Source organism: Bombus impatiens, unplaced genomic scaffold (genome assembly GCF_000188095.3).
Source record: "Bombus impatiens unplaced genomic scaffold, BIMP_2.2 scf_0233, whole genome shotgun sequence".
Classification (NCBI taxonomy): Eukaryota; Metazoa; Arthropoda; class Insecta; order Hymenoptera; family Apidae; genus Bombus; species Bombus impatiens.
The window spans coordinates 633,947-653,327 of record NT_176652.1 but is presented as its reverse complement, the minus strand read 5'-3'; the positions used below and the strand labels follow the sequence as shown (position 1 = coordinate 653,327).

General features: G+C 36.8%; 1 protein-coding gene across 3 annotated transcripts in view; it reads right to left on the bottom strand.

The window, feature by feature from the left end:
* LOC100746374 (GTP-binding protein RAD) overlaps positions 1-10,105 on the bottom strand; it is an 80,793-nt gene extending 70,688 nt beyond the window's left edge. Inside the window, exons 1-2 of one of the 3 annotated variants that reach the window (XM_012384102.3) lie at positions 9,851-10,105; positions 4,602-5,519 (exon numbers count right to left, since the gene is read on the bottom strand). In XM_012384102.3, the coding sequence (XP_012239525.1) occupies positions 4,602-4,860 (259 nt within the window). In that variant the 5' untranslated portion in view covers positions 4,861-5,519; positions 9,851-10,105. Of the gene's footprint in view, positions 1-4,601; positions 5,520-6,554; positions 6,935-9,850 lie in introns of those variants that run through there. The other 2 variants (XM_024366698.2, XM_033320048.1) reach the window with 2 other exon arrangements.
* Positions 10,106-19,381: the final 9,276 nt, after the last annotated feature.

Here is a 19,381-nt window from a genome sequence, read left to right as displayed (position 1 = left end):
TGAAAGAATTTTCTGCTTTATCTCCAGCGTAAAATACGAATTTTCTACGTTTACAGAAAATTGCTGCAAAATTTCGACACAACTCATTGCAAATTTGATAAATATCAATACCAAGGACCGTCTGCTTTGGCTGTACTCTTTCTCCTATCGGACAGTAGACACGATCTAAGGGCCGAAAGATCAATTTCAACGGCCCAATAAACCAAGTCGGACGTCGAGTCGCGTCGTGAAAGCGGCGTGTAAGAGACACGATTACATATTGCGTCGACGACACGCTTCACGCGTCGAGATCACGCTTCAGCTTCTATTCTGGCAGCGTTCGTTTGGGTAGTAGGTCACTGACAGACGAAACGGGCTTCCACGATGCCAGTGCACCTCACTCGAGGAACCGTCCGATCCATTTAACTCAAAAATACGATGCCGCGAAGGGTTTCGTGGGCTAAAACAAGCTTATTTAAAGACACTCGACATCCGTTTGCTCTGGCTAGCTCCGGTTAAATGTCCAACAACGGCGGATGGTTTCTTGCGGACGGTTAACCTGCGTGTTCTCGATCATTTCTAACCCAACTCTATTTCTCTGTGGTTAGAACATTTCTTAAGCTTTAGCAAACTAACGTGGGATCGTCATTGATATGTATGATTTCTCGTTACAACTTGGTGTTAGAAATTTGGTGACGAAAGTCGTGATTAATGGTGGGATTAAATACGAAGAAGAAATTGAAATATCGCGGCAGAGTTAAAAGGAGCAACGTGACAAGGTTCGAAAGCGCAAAGAAAAACGTCAAATTTCGAAACTATAATTTACGATTTATAATTTATAATCGCATTTAGTGACAAAGGCGATAACTTTTGTATCGTGGTCTTGACGGATTTCAATCGATCAGACAGCAAATTTTCGAAGTATTTAAAGGGTTTTGAAAAGTGCTGAGATATAAATTGGTGAATCGGAGTTAAAGAGTGCTCTGGAAGCAACAAGAAGGTATATATAACTACTAAATAAAATTCTTTCGATTTAACAAATATTTAACCATTTTTCACGGATAGAGTCTCAGATATCAACAATTCGTGGGAAAATATGAATTAATTATTCTGTAAAAATTTTTCAATGCGGAAGCATCGATCGAAAATAGATACAATGTGATTGTTCAGCTTCTAGCGTTAACATTCAAGTGGCAATACTGCAATAATACATATACATGTATAAATCGCACGTAAATAAATCGCATGTAAATGTGGCACGTGACTATGACCACATATGTACATATATTCATTAAATGTGTAACAACTTAATTTAGACGATGACTACATCCGCCATTAGCACGTATAGTCGCCGTTAGTGACTTTTTAGCATCGATTACAAATCAAGTAAATTCCAACAGATCGTTATAAGAAAAACGATCGAAGTCGATCTTGGCAAAAGTTAAAGTTCTTCTATTCGCTTATTAGACATTTGCATATAACGAGTGTAATAACAGGAAATAACAATTTGTGGAAGAACTATTTTCAAAGAGTTGCTCTGGTAGAATATTCGAATTAAATCGAAATAAATTATTTTTATTAAATAAAAGACCAAACAACAGCACCATTTGCTCGCTACATCAATCGTTCAATTTTTGTTTTAAATAATTGGGAAATACCTAGTTATCTATTACGATTGTATTAATTCTACAGTAATTGTTTTAATTCTACGTTGCTGCACGGTTTGTCGATATAATTATCTATGCTGCGATTATTAATAAGAGCATTTATCGAAAATAAATCAGCAAATGAAATCCAGAGAAAATTTAGATGCGCGTCCAATCATAGAATACTAAAGTATGATACATTTATACTATTGCATTCCTTTCTCACGTTTGTTTTAGCTATGTGTTTCTAAGAAACGGAACCCTTTCTTGTTTATACTTTCGTCTTGCACAGTGAAATTAATATTCATTATTCATAATATTCATTAATACATTAGTGGCAGCCTATTACCCAACAAAGTCCTGACATCATCTTTAGACACGTAAAGTTCAAGGCTTATTCAGCAAGTCTGAATTCGTTAAAAAATTGTTTCCAAGTCATTTAAACACTACTTCTACGTTCATAAGCGAGTTCGTAACATAGCGAGATTTATATTTTATGGAATAATCCCGTAACTGTATTCTGCAATACAATCGAACTCTATTTATCTGGATTCGTCGGGGACAACCAGTTCGTACGATGGGAATATACCGATTTTGCTCGTTCCAATAATAAAAATTTGCATTAAGATAAGTAGATTCAATTGTACGAAGTTCGTTTAATTTAGGTCACAAAAATCAAAAAATATGTAATAATTTCAAATTTATTCTCGCGAGCAGAAAGAAACGCTTAAGAAAAATACCAGAAAGAAAGTTTTCTCTGGTATTTCTAGCATCGATGAAGCCGTAACTATGGTTTTCTTCCAATAAACAGAATTTAAATAAACGTACCATTTCGAAATTAAAGAAAACCGAAGTTTTACCATTTCTTTCTTTTCTTGTGCAATCTTTGTTCTGTTCGTTCAACCTACAATATCTAGCCATTGTTTCACAGCTTTGTAATATAACTTTGCTTCAAAAATAAGAAAACACGAGAAACTTGAAATATCTCAACGTACGAGTGTCTTGAAAAATGAAGAAATGCTGAATAAGAAATTTTATTTAAAAAGGGTAGCGCTACGAATCGAATTCAGTAAAAAAAACCTAAAAATTTATTACAATTTATTACGATTATAGAACCAACTGCGTAAGATTAAAAATTTACCAAGGACATTTTCATCCCTTCGTGACATCGACATAATAATTCCTGATAATATCAGCATCAGCGGAAGTGAAAAGGAAACAAGGATGTGACGTGGATTATGCGTTGGCATTTTAAGCTATCAGCTTCGAAAGTTACAAAATATCCTACGTCACGAGGCTTTTCTCTATACGCTGCTTCAGGACGTTAAACGAACAACGGTGACGTCAAAGTGACGTCACTTCACCCTTCAAAGAGTTAATTTAGAAGTGAATGGGTTACATTGGATTCCGAAGCATCGGACCGCGGAATACGATGTTATCTGCGTGTTCTTTCACGTTCCATCGACAGATGATATCACCCATGCTCGATGGGAACTGATCACGCGAAAATTCTAGCGCGTTCAGAGACCTCTTAATGGAAATTAATTATCAAAGGACGCTGATCTAAACGTACGAAGGCGTCGTTATTCTTGAACGTCGCGTCGGCAAACGGAGTCAATGTGTTAACGCGCGTGTACATAAAGGTAAGTGGAATAACTCGTTATTACTTAAACTACTAAAGACTAACGTCACGTTAATGCAACATTACGTTTCTTAATCGATTTATATCGTTATTTAATCGTTAAATTCTACTTCTTAACATCGTAGTTACGATAGAGAAGTCCAACTATTTGTTTAACGTTTCTTTCTTACTATTGCTTCTTTCGCTTAGATTCTACGATGTTTACGAAATTCCTAAAAATTGAAACGAGTCACTCTGATTTATCGCAATATATTTTATACGTTGTATATCGAAATTATGCAAAATATTTTTGCACCTTTAGTTTCCGAGTATCGTAGCAAACGGACGGGATAAAACGGACGATATTTCAGCGGAGACTAACCGAATTAAAGGAATAAATTAATTTTGCAATTCGAGAAGAGAATGGAACCGCCGTGTGCAATGCACTGATTAAAATTGAACTAGTTGTTGAACACGTTAATACTTGATGTTTCGCAAACGCAAACAAAAGTGGCTACGGCAAACGTCGAGCAATTCAACAATGAGATGGTAGGAAACGTCCCGAACCAGCTCTACGTATTATTATTTAATGTTATGTAATTATTGTTACTCGTTTGTCTAATTCAAATAGATTTTTATATTGAATGCCAAACGTCGATTATTAAAAAGTAAAATTATGATCCCTATGCTTAAAAAATAATTATGAAAATCGAAGTTAAACAAATTAACGAAATGAGCAATTAACGTTAAATCTTGACATTACAAAATTAAAAGATCTATACCACTATCGTCTAATAGATTCGAACAATCTTAAATGCATCTCTCTTTCAAAAAAATTTAATCAATTTTTCCTTCCATTTATATATTACCTAAAGCTGGGTTTGCATTCCAGTCCAGCGATCCAATCCGGCACTGGATCGTAACTGGAATAATTTAAACAGCGTTTTCATTTGAATACAGTACAGACGTCCCAGTATGTAATCCATTCAAACGACTGGATCGAAAGTCTACTTTTTCCAAACCAGTGTTTACCGTTACCATCGAGAATACAACATTCCAACGTTACTAGAATCGTCCAGACGGCTCATTAAGGTAAATTTCATGCATTGTTTTTGCCATCTTTCTCTTAATCCAGCGACTGGACTAACGCGGCTTAACATTCTATTTGCATATGTATACAACGGGACATAAAAAACGTTTAATTAATCTCGTTTTATAAACATTCTTTTATCCCATCGCTGTACATCTACCGTCCCTACGTAGATTCTTCGATCGATCCATTTGATAATATCGCATCAAAATACTTTGCAATGTCAAAGAAACACCGACAAGCTACATCATCGACGAAGAATTACCTTGAGCGGCGGCTCGACGACGAATGCTCTTATTCGCGCTAGAGACGCGAGCACTCTGAGACCTCGTCGCGGGTCTACGTCTTCTCGTTGGTGTACTGCTGTCAGGAGTTCCGCTTCCACTATCCTTCTCTCTGTCGATTTTATCCCTCTCTCTGGCACCCGAGGGAGGCATCGCCTCCAACATTTGTTCCATGCTGGAGAAACCAGGTGCACAGATCGAGGCCGATCTGGTCTTCCGGCGTAGCGAAATCTCCGACATCCTTGCTTCTCTTCGTTCGCCGATTCTTCTACTGCTACACTATTCTCCGACAATTTCCGATTTTTCAATAGAAAAAGAAGACAACCGTATTCCCGAGGTACGATTACGAGTAAACTTCCTCGAATTTCTGTTATTTTGCTCGTGTGCTCACCGTAAAACAACGATATACCCAAGAGTCTATTTTCTCTCTTTGAAAACACGTTTCTGACTGGAACTTCGAGCTTTCTGTTCTTATCAATTCCCAGGGTTCGTTATCTCTAGCGAGATTTTTTCTCTGCAACGCGTTGCACTCGACTCCCTTTGCACTTTTGCCCTTTGAAACGATCAAGATTCTCGGAAAACACGCCCGAGACGAAGTTTCCAGGTCCCGGAAGAGCGCTACTTCTCGAAAACCACCGGCTGACTTCGAACGAGACGAGTTTGATTATTCTCAAAATAGGTGCTCTCCCCGTTGAAGGGTGGTCTGTTGGTCGAGTGTTTTACGCTTGTCGCGACCTTTCGCCAGGTACGTTTCCGCGAGCACAGATTCAACGTTCAATTAAAAGTTTCACAGAGACGAGACGGAGTCTTAGCTGTCACGCTGGCAAGTCCATGAGAACGCGGCTGGCTGGGCCTCCGGTGACTTTCGGAAACTCGCTCACCGACGAAACTTGCGAATTCTGAAGCAACATGTGGTAACACAGTCGTTAATTGTGGACGATACGCTCGCGACGTTCTTGCTTGGGTTTCCGCGGTTTTCGTCTACAGAAATCTCGATGCGATCGCAACTCGTCGTGTTTAGGTTTCCTTTTGCAATATTAACTTCGTTTCGCTGATTTTTGACACATTGTAACGTTATAATTTGACGTTTCTTTAATTTTTATAATCTTTAGAGTATACTTTTCTTTGAGAATCGTAATTTCTTGTAACTTTTTCTTTCTGTCTTTTTCGCTGATCAGAAATTTGGATTTATGGCGTCAGAGAACCTTGATATTCGTCTTAAAAGGCTTTAAATTTTCTTTCAAATTGTAATTTGTAACCCTAGTTGAAATGTGTTATAAAGTGTACTATAATTGAGAGAATTCCGATATTATGTAAGTTTCCTCTGTAAAAAGTAATACTCCGGTTTTTATACATGGAAAATACGAAGCAGGTCCTTTTCACCAGACTGGTTGTCACAATTTTTGGATACCTTCGATGGCTCGTTGAAAAAATTTGGTTTGTTGAGATGCGTACGACTGTTTCGACAACTTCAGAGAGACATATTTTTCTACTGTAAACAAATTGGAACGGTTTTGCTCGTTTCAAATCGAACTACGTGCTATTTCAACACTGAGTTTCGCGCAAAACCGAATCGAAAATAATAGTGAAAATTCTGCTTCGAAACTTCTGCTTTGAAACTAATAAATTGTATTTTTAAATTACAATCACGATCACATTAAAAGGATCTCTACTTTCCATAACATGAAAGTAATCTGGAACTTTTCAAAAGACAGTTTACTCTTTAACAGAGTTGACATTTAAAATTACACCAACCACCATAACGAACAGTCTGTGCGATTGAATATCAAACGTTAAAAACGTAATGAAACAATATTTTGCAAAATTCCCGTGCAAAGTACCAATTTGCGAGTTGTAAATAAATTTATTCTTCGATCAAAGTGGCATGGCAGTTGCCCGATTCAGTGGTTCTCGACAATTAACATTGTAATTACCTGCTCTAATTACGAGGCTTCGAAGTTACTTTGCTATTAGAAATTCGTTTGTCCCGGTATACCAGCACGGTGGTTACTTTATTTACATAAGAATGAGCCACCGGCGACAGAACGTTCTATTTCCTTCTGTGATTAACTGCAACACATCGTTACAAGCTCCGATACAATCACCGTTTTTTTACCAAAACAGAAAAAAAAAGATTCGCGTCAGACAGAAAACATATATTTCCCTTGCCATTTATCTCATACTCGTAGAACTCTTCTACAAGTCAAAGAGATTTTCTAGTGTTTTCGACACGCGAATACCATTCAAATAAGCATACCGTCGGAATCTTCAAAGATCCCAGGAAATCTGTTCGTAACGGATAATATACAGAGTGTTCTAGATTTTAACGACGAAGCTTCGTCGATATATTCTATGGGTTTAAATAAAAGAAAAATATTACATAAGCGTAGGTCGTTCGAAACCTTAATAAAAAAGTTACGACAAAAAAACGAAATACGAAACGGACAGCAAAGAACTCGCGATTATTGCGATTCCCGCTGCAGAAATCGTAAACGAAGCGCGTATTTGAATTCCCTAGATTCGTAAATAATCGCTGTATTTCGATACGAAGCCGAACAACTTGCTAATAGTACTGGCAGATATTCGCTTCAAAAATCATTGACGATCTCGAATAGTAAACACAGCTCGCATAAATAGACTAAACGTAAATATTTCCGGTCTACTTCTACATTGTATCGCGGTAACCGCTAGTTCTTTGTTCCCTTCGTATTTCGTTTTCTAGTCATAACTCTTTTATTAGGTCTTGAACGACTTGGATTTCTTTAACATTTTTTTCTTCTTTGGACCCATTGGATGTACCGAGAAAGCTTCGCCGTTAAAATCTGTAACACCTTGTATGCAATAAGAGAAGATATAGGTACGACGAAATATTTTAAAGGGGAATTCATCTCCGTCGAGCTGCTCGAAGAAATATAAAACACGTACACGCTGGATTATCCGGTGATTCGATATTCGAGTATATCCGTGATATTTTCCCATTTACGTAATGTAAAATTGGAACGACAAACAGTGATGGGAAGTTAAATGAGAAAGGAGAAAATGTAAAATTCCATTGCACGGAAGGAAACGAATAGAAATTCGCCCGAAGAAGACGAACGAAACAAAAGAGTTAGAAATTGCGATAAATTATGTCGTTATTTGACGAACGATAGATCCGGAAACGAGCGAAGAGTATACGTAGAGGATAGAGACGAAATTGTAGTTGTCTATATTTAGCGGGAGAATTAAAGGGGCTATTAACGTTATAGCCAGTCCATCAACAGTTTCACCAATAGTCTATAAGACTTTTATTAGAGAAAACTATCTATCGATCATCCTCCTTTTCTCTCTCTCGCAGTTTCTCTCTTTCTTTCTCACCGCAGAGGAACGACACGTTTATTGCGCTTGAAGTGCAACGTTAAGTGGAAGAGATCAGCCTTTGTGCGTTCTCCGCTATGTTTACGAGCTTCGAGGCGCATGATAAATTTTATGAATTGCAAGCTTGACACTACAGGTACTCGAACGAACTCCGCCATTTATAAAATTAAAGTATCTTTCGAAATTACAGTAGCTCGCGAAAGTACTCGAACACTTGTGGAAACCTTTCGCGAATAGACTATCTGTGTTGTTTGGAATATTTTGAAATTTCATTGGCACTACGAGAGCCGATCATCGTGATCGTATATCGATAAAGTTTAAAACAAATCTGAAAATATGTATACGGACGATACACACGACTCGTACGAGATATTTAGCGCAAACATATGTTCCGCAGCTATCGCGATTAATTATTTTTCTCAACCGTGTATTTAATTTTTATTAAAATATATGTTTGCAGTATATGTCTCGTAATTTCTACGTACGTTTTTAGATTGATTTCAAATTTGATAAAAATAATCCTGACAGTCGTGTCTCGCTACAGTGCTGATGAAATTTGTAAACGTTTCGTATAATACGTTTCATATAACACATACGATACAGATGCATTTTCAGCTTGGTTTCAAATTTTATCAATATGGCCATATCGGATCGTATCAAAGCTAATAAAAATATTCTACGTAACGCGAACAATACACGTATCAAAATTTTCTATGCTAAGTGTCCAAATACATTCGTCAGCCCCGATCTATCACGAGTAGAAAAGTTGTTTCAATGGTCGTGTAAATTTGAAAAATTCACGACGCTTACGACTATTTTATACGTTTCTCGTTCGAATATGCAAATAATATCGTATGACAGCGTTTATGACATTTTAATGCGTCAGAATTGGAAATTCGATCGATCTCTCCAGATTCCTTCGAGGAAACAAAAACTAGAGTCAGACAACGAGTCTTCGGTATCCTCTTCGCTATATATTCGACCTTGTTAAGGGATAAACTCACGTAATTCATTATCCCGTATATCAAATGTCTGGCAACCTCATTAAACACCGCATCCACGCCCGACGATCGTGCGCGAAACAGATGCACGATTGAAATTCCATCTTCCCTTGGGAATTGTAACGATGCAAATTGAATATTACATAGTCGGATCGTTTTCGACGTCGTAAATGTTACTGCCTTAAACAGTCGATTGGGATACAAATCGACCCGACCTTCTGCGTATCGTTAGAAAAGTACGATCGCGTTTCTTTCCCAAATATTGAAATTGAAAAATAATAAATTAAAAGTAATAAATTAAAAATTGAATCGAATTTGAATTTGAATCGAAATGAATTTAGGGCAAATACGTTCATAAAGAAATGAAAAGCTCTTCCCATTGTATCATCTATTATCTAGCTCTGTTTTCACATACTTGTGTGAAAGTTTATCGATACAGCAATTATTTTTTAATCTTTCAATTACGATTTTTTAAGTAAAATATGCTCCATGGCAGGAAACATTCTACTCGTCCTTGGTAACGTATCGGAGCAACGATCGAAACACGTAAACTCTGCACATTTCGTACGAGCTTCCAACGTCAAAGCCATACCTCGGAAACTCCATTATCTAAGCGTCAGCTATCAACCGAAATTTCAACAAAATAATTAAATTTTAAATAAAATTATCAAAAAACGAACGAGAGAAACAGAAACAGACGTCGAAGCCCCGTTACTTTCCAGCATGGGATATAATATTCTGTTTTCAAATATAAAAGAAGGAGAGGAACGAATAAAAAGATGAAAGATCCTTTGCTCTTTTTTCAACAAAGTCCGATCGATCGAGGTCTCTTCGACGATTAACACGATCGTTTATGAAATCTGTATGATTACCACAGTCCTAAAAAAAACACTGGCTCGCGTTTACCACTTCCGGTGGCCGGTGATCGCATCGAATGATCTACTCGTCATTTTCCAAGCTTGCCGTTCGTCGTCACATGTCTCGATCGCATGTGCGCCGAGGACCAAGTAACCGACCGACACCAGAAGAAATGGAAGAACAGAACGAACGAAAGTATACGCGAGGAGATACGACACGCAGATGCACGTTCGACGATACGCGGCACACTGAGCTTCCTCTGAGCAGCGACGTCGCGACGCCAGGCGTCGTGGCAGCTCGGAATGTCTCGCGGCGACGCTCGGCGAACCTCGTGTCGACGGCTGGCCAACGTCCAAATTCTCCGATGTAGAGAATCGCCTCTCTCACCCTCTCCCTCTCTTTTTCTCTCTTTTTCTCTCTTTTTGGCGGGTTGAAAATCACAGCGATGTAAGTCAAGATTTTGAGAATTTTGCTTCGAACCAGATGTCGCAATCCTTCAAACTGTCATCCTACTAGTTTGAACAATCAATTACGTTATAATTTCACTTCCCGCTATGAAACGCTTTCGCGGTTTCAAAAGATAAAATTAACTTTCTGTAACAATAAACATGGAGCCCATTTTAGGGAAAATGACGACAGATCGATTTACACCACTATGATTTTCCATCCTTGACGTATTATTTTGTATAGAATATATTGTACTTTGTTGAAATTTAATCCACCGCAGATAAACCAAGTTGTCTTCGCCCCGAACGAAATTTCACTCGTCAACTTCTTCGAAGCAAATTTTTATGCTTCCTGGAAAACCTTTTAAACATCCGACTTAAAAACTGCTAATATAGTACCGTAGATACTTCAAGAGGTAGCTGAAAAATTATTTACGTTCTCTTAAAGCTTAGACCAATAAAAAAATTAGACGTAGACACGATCGACTTACGTTCCTTACGGACAGTGCGAAAATATACTAATAATACAAAGGTATTGAATTCTGTATACTATTGCGCTTACTATTTACACCGCCTTGATTCTCCGTCTTAAAAAGTCTTTCTTCTCTCTCTCTCTCTCTCTCTAAACCTGGCTATCTTCACGGATTCGCAGGAAAACGTCCCGCTACGAATCATTTACGAGCCACGGAACGATTCGCGCGACCGATACCTTTGCCTCCCGTTTTACATCGTTTTACGAGCTACTCGGAATCTTGAAAGAACGCTGAGACCAGCAGGATTAGAGACACTAGAGGGGAAAGTTTCTTTGTTCCACTGGAGAGCTTGCTGCTGGTGAAGAGAACTTGTTTATGAGATTCGACGCTCTCTAGAACCTGTGCGACGGAAGGATGGATTTATTTGATTCAACGGATGATCCTGGATATTTGAAGTCCGTTTTGTGGCTTCTTTTACGGTTTAGGTAAAAGTACTAGTTGAAAGTTGGTCGAAAGGGCTATTGGAATGCAAAAGGCAATGGAAACACGTAGTTTGAAATATAAGCATCGCGAAAGTTGTAACTTAGGGTTGAAGGGAAACGTTTGGGATTTTTGCAGATGCGCGTGATAGTTGGAGAGAGATATGGGTAATTTAGGAAGAAAAATGGTGAGAATATCCTGAATCGAAAGGGGGACCATATCGATAATAATAGGCTCAGCCCCTGCGAACAGTGACGAATATAACGTTCAACGAATATAACGTTCGAATAATTCAAACAGCGTTAAAGGCAGCGATACGGTACGATCTAACGTAATTTTTCGATAAAAGATATCTAAGAAATTCCTCGAAACTTGAAGTGTATTTTAAGTAAATTAAAATTCAAGTACGTGCTAAATCATATCTTATAAAATATCTTGTAAAAAGATGACGGAATATTTTTCTTTTCGGTCCTTTCCCCGAAAAAGAGGATTGCCAAGAGTATTACTAACGCGAATGGTTTCTACATTTCGATATTTCGTAACCACTGTTACCCGAATCCTTTAGTTTCTTTAATTTCGGAAACCCCATTCTATCGACGAACATTTCCTAAGACGTTCGCATCGTCGTAAAACATCGTCGAAACGCGTGCTGAAACGGTAAAACGTTTTCACAAGGGTTAAGGTAACTAGATATTTGGAATTTTTAATCAGGAATCAACGAAACGCATCGTGTTTGGTATTCCGATGGCACTGACATCTTTAAACAGCAACAGATGTTCCCATAAAGCCAACAGTGGCATCGCTACGCTCACAGATATCCGATTAAATTCATAAGAAAGTTGGCGATGTTTAATCTCAAATTCGAAATAAATAATACGCGAAAGAAGATGTTATTCTTGGCCTGAAACATTGTTTCTGTAAAAAAATAACGAACGCATCGTTAGGTTGTTAGTGACTGCTGTCGAGCCAGATTTTCAGAAGTCAGAACAACTTTCGATGAAAGAAAATTCCAAGGAAAACGTTGGTAAAAGCAAAATGCTGCTTACGCGGTTTCATCAGAAGACTATTGTGAGAATCGAACCCGTACGTTCTAAATGATTTCTCAGAAACTAGGCGGAAACTTTCCCTTCGTAACTAATCACGTTGCCGAGAAGGAATCGATATTTCTAAGACGATAAGAAAGTCGATATGCGTATCTCGTTGAGAGAATAAATTTCGAGAACGATGAAGCAATACCTGTGGTGGCATGGCTCGCGAAAGTATTCGAAACACACAGACGCGCTTTATGAATATATCACGTGTGTTACGTACGTTACACGAAACATTTGGAATTTCATTAACATCGTAACGACTATAATATGGCTTTATTGGTAAAGTTTGAAACAAATCTGAGAATATGTGCAGAAATTGGAAAATATTCAGTACAAATATATACGTAGTACATATATTTCGCAGAGATCACAAAAATATTTAAACGGTCAATTATCCATTATATAAATATACCTCGATATTCGATGGGACCATCTTTGACACTTACGTGCTTAAAATGTCTATCCTTGCTGTATACTAATTTTTTAATAAATATATTTCTTGCAATAGCTCATCTTCCAACCGATGTACATGTTCATCTCCGGACTAGTTTCGAATTTTACCGATACAATCGTGCCAGTCGTGTCTCGTTACTGTGCCAATAAAATTTCGAAATCTTTTACACGTATAAAAGTTTTATATAACGCGCACAATGTACATACGTTTAAAAGTTCAAATAGTATGCCGAGCCACTGTATATCGAATATTTTTTATCAAAACGTGCAAGAGAATTATTGCAAGCGTAATAGCGTTTCGCTAATAGTGATAATCAAGTATCGAAGTTTTTCAAAAAAAAAAAGAAAAATTGCATTAATTAATTGCATTAATAGAATATCATGGAGGAACATACGTTTACTTCGTAAGCAACGAAATACACGAAGGTAATAGGTAACGTTTCTTCCAGCTTTAATATCTTTTACTCGGAAAGTATATAGAATATGGAAAACTGCTTTGTGTCAGAGTAAAATACTTCTTATAAATCGCAGTCTACCTTGATGTAGTCCACAAAAGAAAATAATGACCGCGATATTTTGACTTGTTCGAGGGAAGCAACCATAAATCCACAAACGTTTTTCTCCTCGACGTAAGATCGCTGGATCTTTGAAAAGGAACCATGTATAATACATTTCCATGAAATGAACACGTTCGACTATCTCTAGCGACCAATTATATCAGATTCAATTTTTAGAATAAAATGCCTGATTTTTCTTAAATAAATCCCATTCTTACTAGATTGTGTACGTTTATGAATTTGTGGGAAATTGAAAGAAAAAAATGCACGGAATATATAAAATGCAAAAATACTTAATGGATGAAATAAATCTCTATTTAAATCCCATATCTATAGTTAATGTTCCGTGGTATAATATATAAAATTACAATCTAGTTGTTTAATTCGTTTTTAATTTTTTCATTTAATAAATACCTCGTTTCCATAGACGTTTTATACGTATCTTCTCGTATCCGACACAATTCGAAATTCCTCTAAAAACGAAACACTGTACTCGCCCGATATTTTAACTTGCAAAGAAAGTTGCGTCGTAGCTTGGTAAAAAATACCCGATAGATTACATTAACGACTCTATGATGCTTCGACAAAGGTGGAACGCTTTTTACAAAAAAAAAGCAAACTATACGCTTCGTAAAGCACGCAATGAATGTCGAGGGCATCCAAAGTAAACCGTACACCTGTTTATACTTTCCAATTGCTCGTCCTTCTCTTTCTTAAAAAAGATGAAGAACAAAAAACACCGTATTAGAAACAATATATAAGCCTTCTTTTGTACGAAGCTTCATGTCCTTCAGGAAATATCCATGCAAAAATTAAGCGAAAAAAATAGCACGCCAAAATTAACACACAGCACGCTAATCACCAACTGGATTTAATACTCGACTTATCGATACGGTTAACAAACACGGTCGATTACACCGGTAGAAAAACGTATTTCTATCGAATACTTGGCGATCTACGCTCGCAAGTCGTGTAAAATGAAGCATAAATGACCGAAGCATTCCAAATATAGTCTGCTCAATTTTTACGATTATTTTATCCGATGAAATGTAAGGTATATATTTGTTTACAAATCAGAAACAATCTTTAAAAGCAAACGACTGTGAGAAAAATTTTATGAATATTCGCAACCAATATTCTCCCTTCAGATTCGGTAATTATCCGTATCCTTTTACATACTGCAGCAGTTTAACCTTATCTACAGACTCGTCTGTGAAAAATATCTGAATTTTTATACACGATTAGGTATATCTAACGAGAGATTTTTCAGTACCTTCGATTGTAAAGAATCATAACAAACAACACATAAATATTAGACTAGGTTCGTTACATTTATCGAAGAACTCTGACAAATTGTACTTTGTTTAATATTTTATAGAAATTATAAATAACTTGAAAGTGAAAGCAGTGAAAAATATTCAGCTTATGCCAAATATCTACAGGTGTCCTGATATTTATGGCCAACAGTGCCCATATATAAAGCAGTTATATAGATTAATAAAAAATAGTTACGTTGAATTAATCTGTACAGGATAGAGATTTATTAAATAAAATTACCAAATAATCCGTGAGACTGTGCATTTTGTAAATGACAAGAATACGATGACGTGCGTATAGTTAAAGGTCAAAAATATTAAATATAGATGGTGGGAATTATTTCGATATTCTGATGCAACAAATATTAAGCGCCAGTCGAGACTCTCTCTCTCTTTCGCATAATCGGGTTTGAATGGATACACGAGAGATCGTAAGTACGTTGTTTTCTAGCTTCTCTACCCTCTAGACGGGGCTTTCTTCTCCTCGCCCTATGCTCCAGGGCGTTAAGAAGGAATAGCACAACTATTTTCGACTCGTGGTGGTTTAAAAGCTATTTCAGTACCAAAACGTCAACTCCTTCCATCATGGAGCTCCTCGTCTCCGCCCTCTATCGTTTGCCCGACCGCTTTCTTTCTTTCCTCTGGTTTCTCTTCTCCGTCCATTCGCGAGAAATATCCCCCTTTTGATACTTAAAAGTGCTAACGCTCGCGCTAACTACCTTCATCGCGCTTGTCATTGACCCTCGACTAATTCGAGTCTGCGAAAATAAATCTGCGAACGCCAACCGGGGACAAAGAGAACCGAACGAAGCGACGAACTCGCGCCAGCCATTTTGCAAATAGGACGCGCGATTTAGACGACGCAGAACTAAGATTCTGTGGAAATTGGCCGCGATGGAAAACGTTGACTCATCCTGATACTCTACTCGACTTTTCGCAATTCCCCAACTTCGTAGAAAATTGTCGCGGTTTATTATTAATGGTCCGACAAAGAAAGGTGATAATTCGTTGGAATTGGAATCGAGAATCTATTCGAACTGTGGTTGCTAATTTATCGTCACTCTGAAACCAGGCTCCTCGAACGATCGAACTAACGCCGTTTCGTGAAATTTTACGACTCGTAGGTTACAATTTATTGCCATTAGTAAATTCAATGGTATGAAATTATATATGTAAATTTTACGAATCATAAGTCGACTAATTATCCGATTTGACAATTTATCGATATGTTATTAGTTGATAAATTCTCGTGCAAGAGTGCGTCTTCTGGCTTCGTTTGAATATTTCAGTTTCGAAGACGTTACGATTTGTGAAGGGTAATAGGTGCGGTAATTTGAATATGGATCGCGTATTATTTCTAAAATAATTACTTAAAGTTGATGCATTGATTTTGCTATCAATAAACCATATAAACGTATGAGGATATTCAGGATCATCCTATCAGGATTATCAGGAAGCTCTTAAATACCTCGAAACAAACAAATGTGAATTAACGTTATTTATAAAAAGAAAAAGAACATGGGTCCTTATGACGAAATTGAAACTGAAGCAGTTCTATCAATAGATGATGATATTATTATGTTAACTGCCGATGAAATAGAATTTGCTTATGAGGTATGGAGAGAGTTTCCAGTCCGAATAGTATGGAGAGAGTTTCCATCTAGAATTCATATGTGGAATAATGGAACAAATTGTTGGAAATACGAAAGTGAATGGACTAACGGTATTTCTATGGTTTTAACTGGAGCTGCATTTCATCATAAATATTAGAATTATATGTATACCACTGCTATGCCCGGTGATATAAAAGAATGGTTCGATGACCATATGAATTGTGAGGACATAGTCATGAATTTTTTTAGTAGGAAATATCACAGGAAAAGCACCCATAAAAAGAACACGGAATATTTAGAACGACTCTTTGTAGATAAAATATTTGAACAAATAAAACGATTACGTGGAAAGGAAGAAAACAGAAAATAGATAGGTGAAATAAAGGGAACAAAGTGGTAAAATTGGCACAAGGAAAGAGAAAATTAAATGGTTCGCCGGCAAATGTGGGCCATTGCAATTCGAATTTGAAGAGAAATGCTGCGCGAAGAGCGGACGTCCATGTGGAAATTTAATATACATCGAACGGAACTTAACACGGTCATGGAGAATCGAAGGCATGCCCGTTATTCAAGTTCCAACAATAATCTCTCGCGGGTTAACGGGGGAAGTTCTCCGTGCGGCAACTCAATACTAATACACGTAACACAACCGATCGCGGCAGGCCGCGAAATTAGTCGGTGCTAATTGGGAATGCCACGTCTGAATTACATCGGGCGATTGCACGAATATTAATTTACTCTTGTCGATGAACGCGAGCACAGACGATTATCGATTCACAGTTTACAGGGAACAGTGTATCGAATCGTTGAAAAACTCGTTGACGATTTCGGTAATTGTCTCAGAACGCTATTAACTACGTATGAAACATGTTTTCTAAAGCAAACTGTATTAATATCATAATAATAGCGACGTGTATCAGTGCGAAGAAATACTAATGGAGATGACCAGCGTAAAGCTGGTGGCTCGTTGTTAGGTACTTTTTTTTTTATTTATTTATTTAAATTTTACAATTTGTCCAGTAGGACATTTGGTAAAATATTATAGCTTAGTGGTATAATAATATAACATGTGGATGGCTATCCCCAGTGAGATACCATCTTCGAATGTTGTTAGGTACTTGATGAGATTTTCTTACTTTAGAATCTCCATTATTAAAACATTAACGAGATTGAATACGCTCTGTTCGATATTTCGTTCATTGCTATCTTTTATGTTCGATCGTCCGATATAGCTACTCGATACTGATCGATATTTTCAATTATTCATCTTATTCGATACGTTATTTCTTATATATTATATAAATATAATTACGTAATATAAATGATTATATAAATGCATAAATATCTTTTTAATTTTAACGATCTTCAAATTATTAAGATTGATAACGATTGAAATGATCGGAATACCGTAAAAGAAGATCCAATGAAAAAAAAAGTCGAATATACTGTTTTATAGGAATAAAATGTGAAGAGATTCAGAATTAAAAATGATGTAATTTCATGCTATAAACAGAAGCGTTACGAGGATGATATACATAAAGACACTGGCCAAGTCTAATTGCACGGGAATATCGAATATACTATTATCGCTGGCCTTTGACAAGCAAGTGACATGTCACTTTAGATATCGGTTGTATGAACAGTCTTAAGTGCATACGCGGTGGCACTGTGTGATCAAAGGTAAAATTAATACGTGGATAGGCACACCGATGAATTAATGTACATGATAATACGATAAATATACCAACTTCAAAACCTTCAAAATAATAATAATAATAATAAGAATAATAACAATAATAATAATAACAATAATAACAATAATGACAATAATGACAATAATGACAATAATAACAATAATAACAATAATAACAATAACAACAATAACAACAATAATAGCAATAACAACAATAATGACAATAATGACAATAATGACAATAATGACAATAACAACAATAACAACAATAACAACAACAATAATAATAATAATAGTAGTAATAGTGGTAGTAATAGTAGTGGTAGTAGTAGTAGTGGTAGTAGTAGTAGTGGTAGTAGTAGTAGTGGTGGTAGTAGTAGTGGTGGTAGTAGTAGTGGTGGTAGTAGTAGTAGTGGTGGTAGTAGTAGTAGTGGTGGTAGTGGTAGTAGTGGTGGGAGTGGTAGTAGTGGTGGTAGTAGTAGTAGTGGTGGTAGTGGTAGTAGTGGTGGGAGTGGTAGTAGTAGTGGTAGTGGTAGTAGTAGTGGTAGTGGTAGTAGTAGTGGTAGTGGTAGTAGTAGTGGTAGTGGTAGTAGTAGTGGTAGTGGTAGTAGTAGTGGTAGTGGTAGTAGTAGTGGTAGAGGTAGTAGTAGTGGTAGAGGTAGTAGTGGTAGTGGTAGTAGTGGTAGTGGTAGTAGTGGTAGTGGTGGTAGTGGTAGTGGTGGTAGTAGTGGTAGTGGTAGTAGTAGTGGTAGTGATAGTGGTGGTAGTGGTAGTGGTGGTAGTGGTAGTGGTGGTAGTAGTAGTAGTGGTAGTAGTGGTAGTAGTGGTAGTGGTAGTAGTAGTAGTAGTAGTATTACTATTTCTACTGTTATTATTATTAATCTACATTGCTTGAAAATAATTGCTTTCTCATTTTGGAAAATAAAGTTAGCACATTTTCACGATAAAACATAGAAATTTAAATTGCCGTAGAAAGATTACAATCCTTTTCTAAAAATTATATGGAAACCTACAACATGTAGATAAAATAGTATCAGAAGTCAAACGTGGAGTAATCATCGCGAATAAATAAAAATAAATTTAATGCTAGGATGTATTGACCAAAGCTATGACAAAATACACAATGTACATATATAAAAATTCATAGAAGAGGATATGAAAGAGATCCAAAATGAAAAGAAAAGTTTCATGTTTTTTTAGTTTAAATATAGTTAATTGCAGTCGCTAGTACCAAAAGATAAAAACGATATTCTTTCCGTTAGGAATTTTAATTCATCTCCGATACGAATACCAAGCAACGAACGAAGTAATCGACTCTTAAAGAAGCGTGATATTGTCTATATAAGAGTTAAAGATCACCACTAACATGTACAGATTTAGATCAAAGCGATCGTATTCCTCTGGAGACTCCCATAAAGGACAA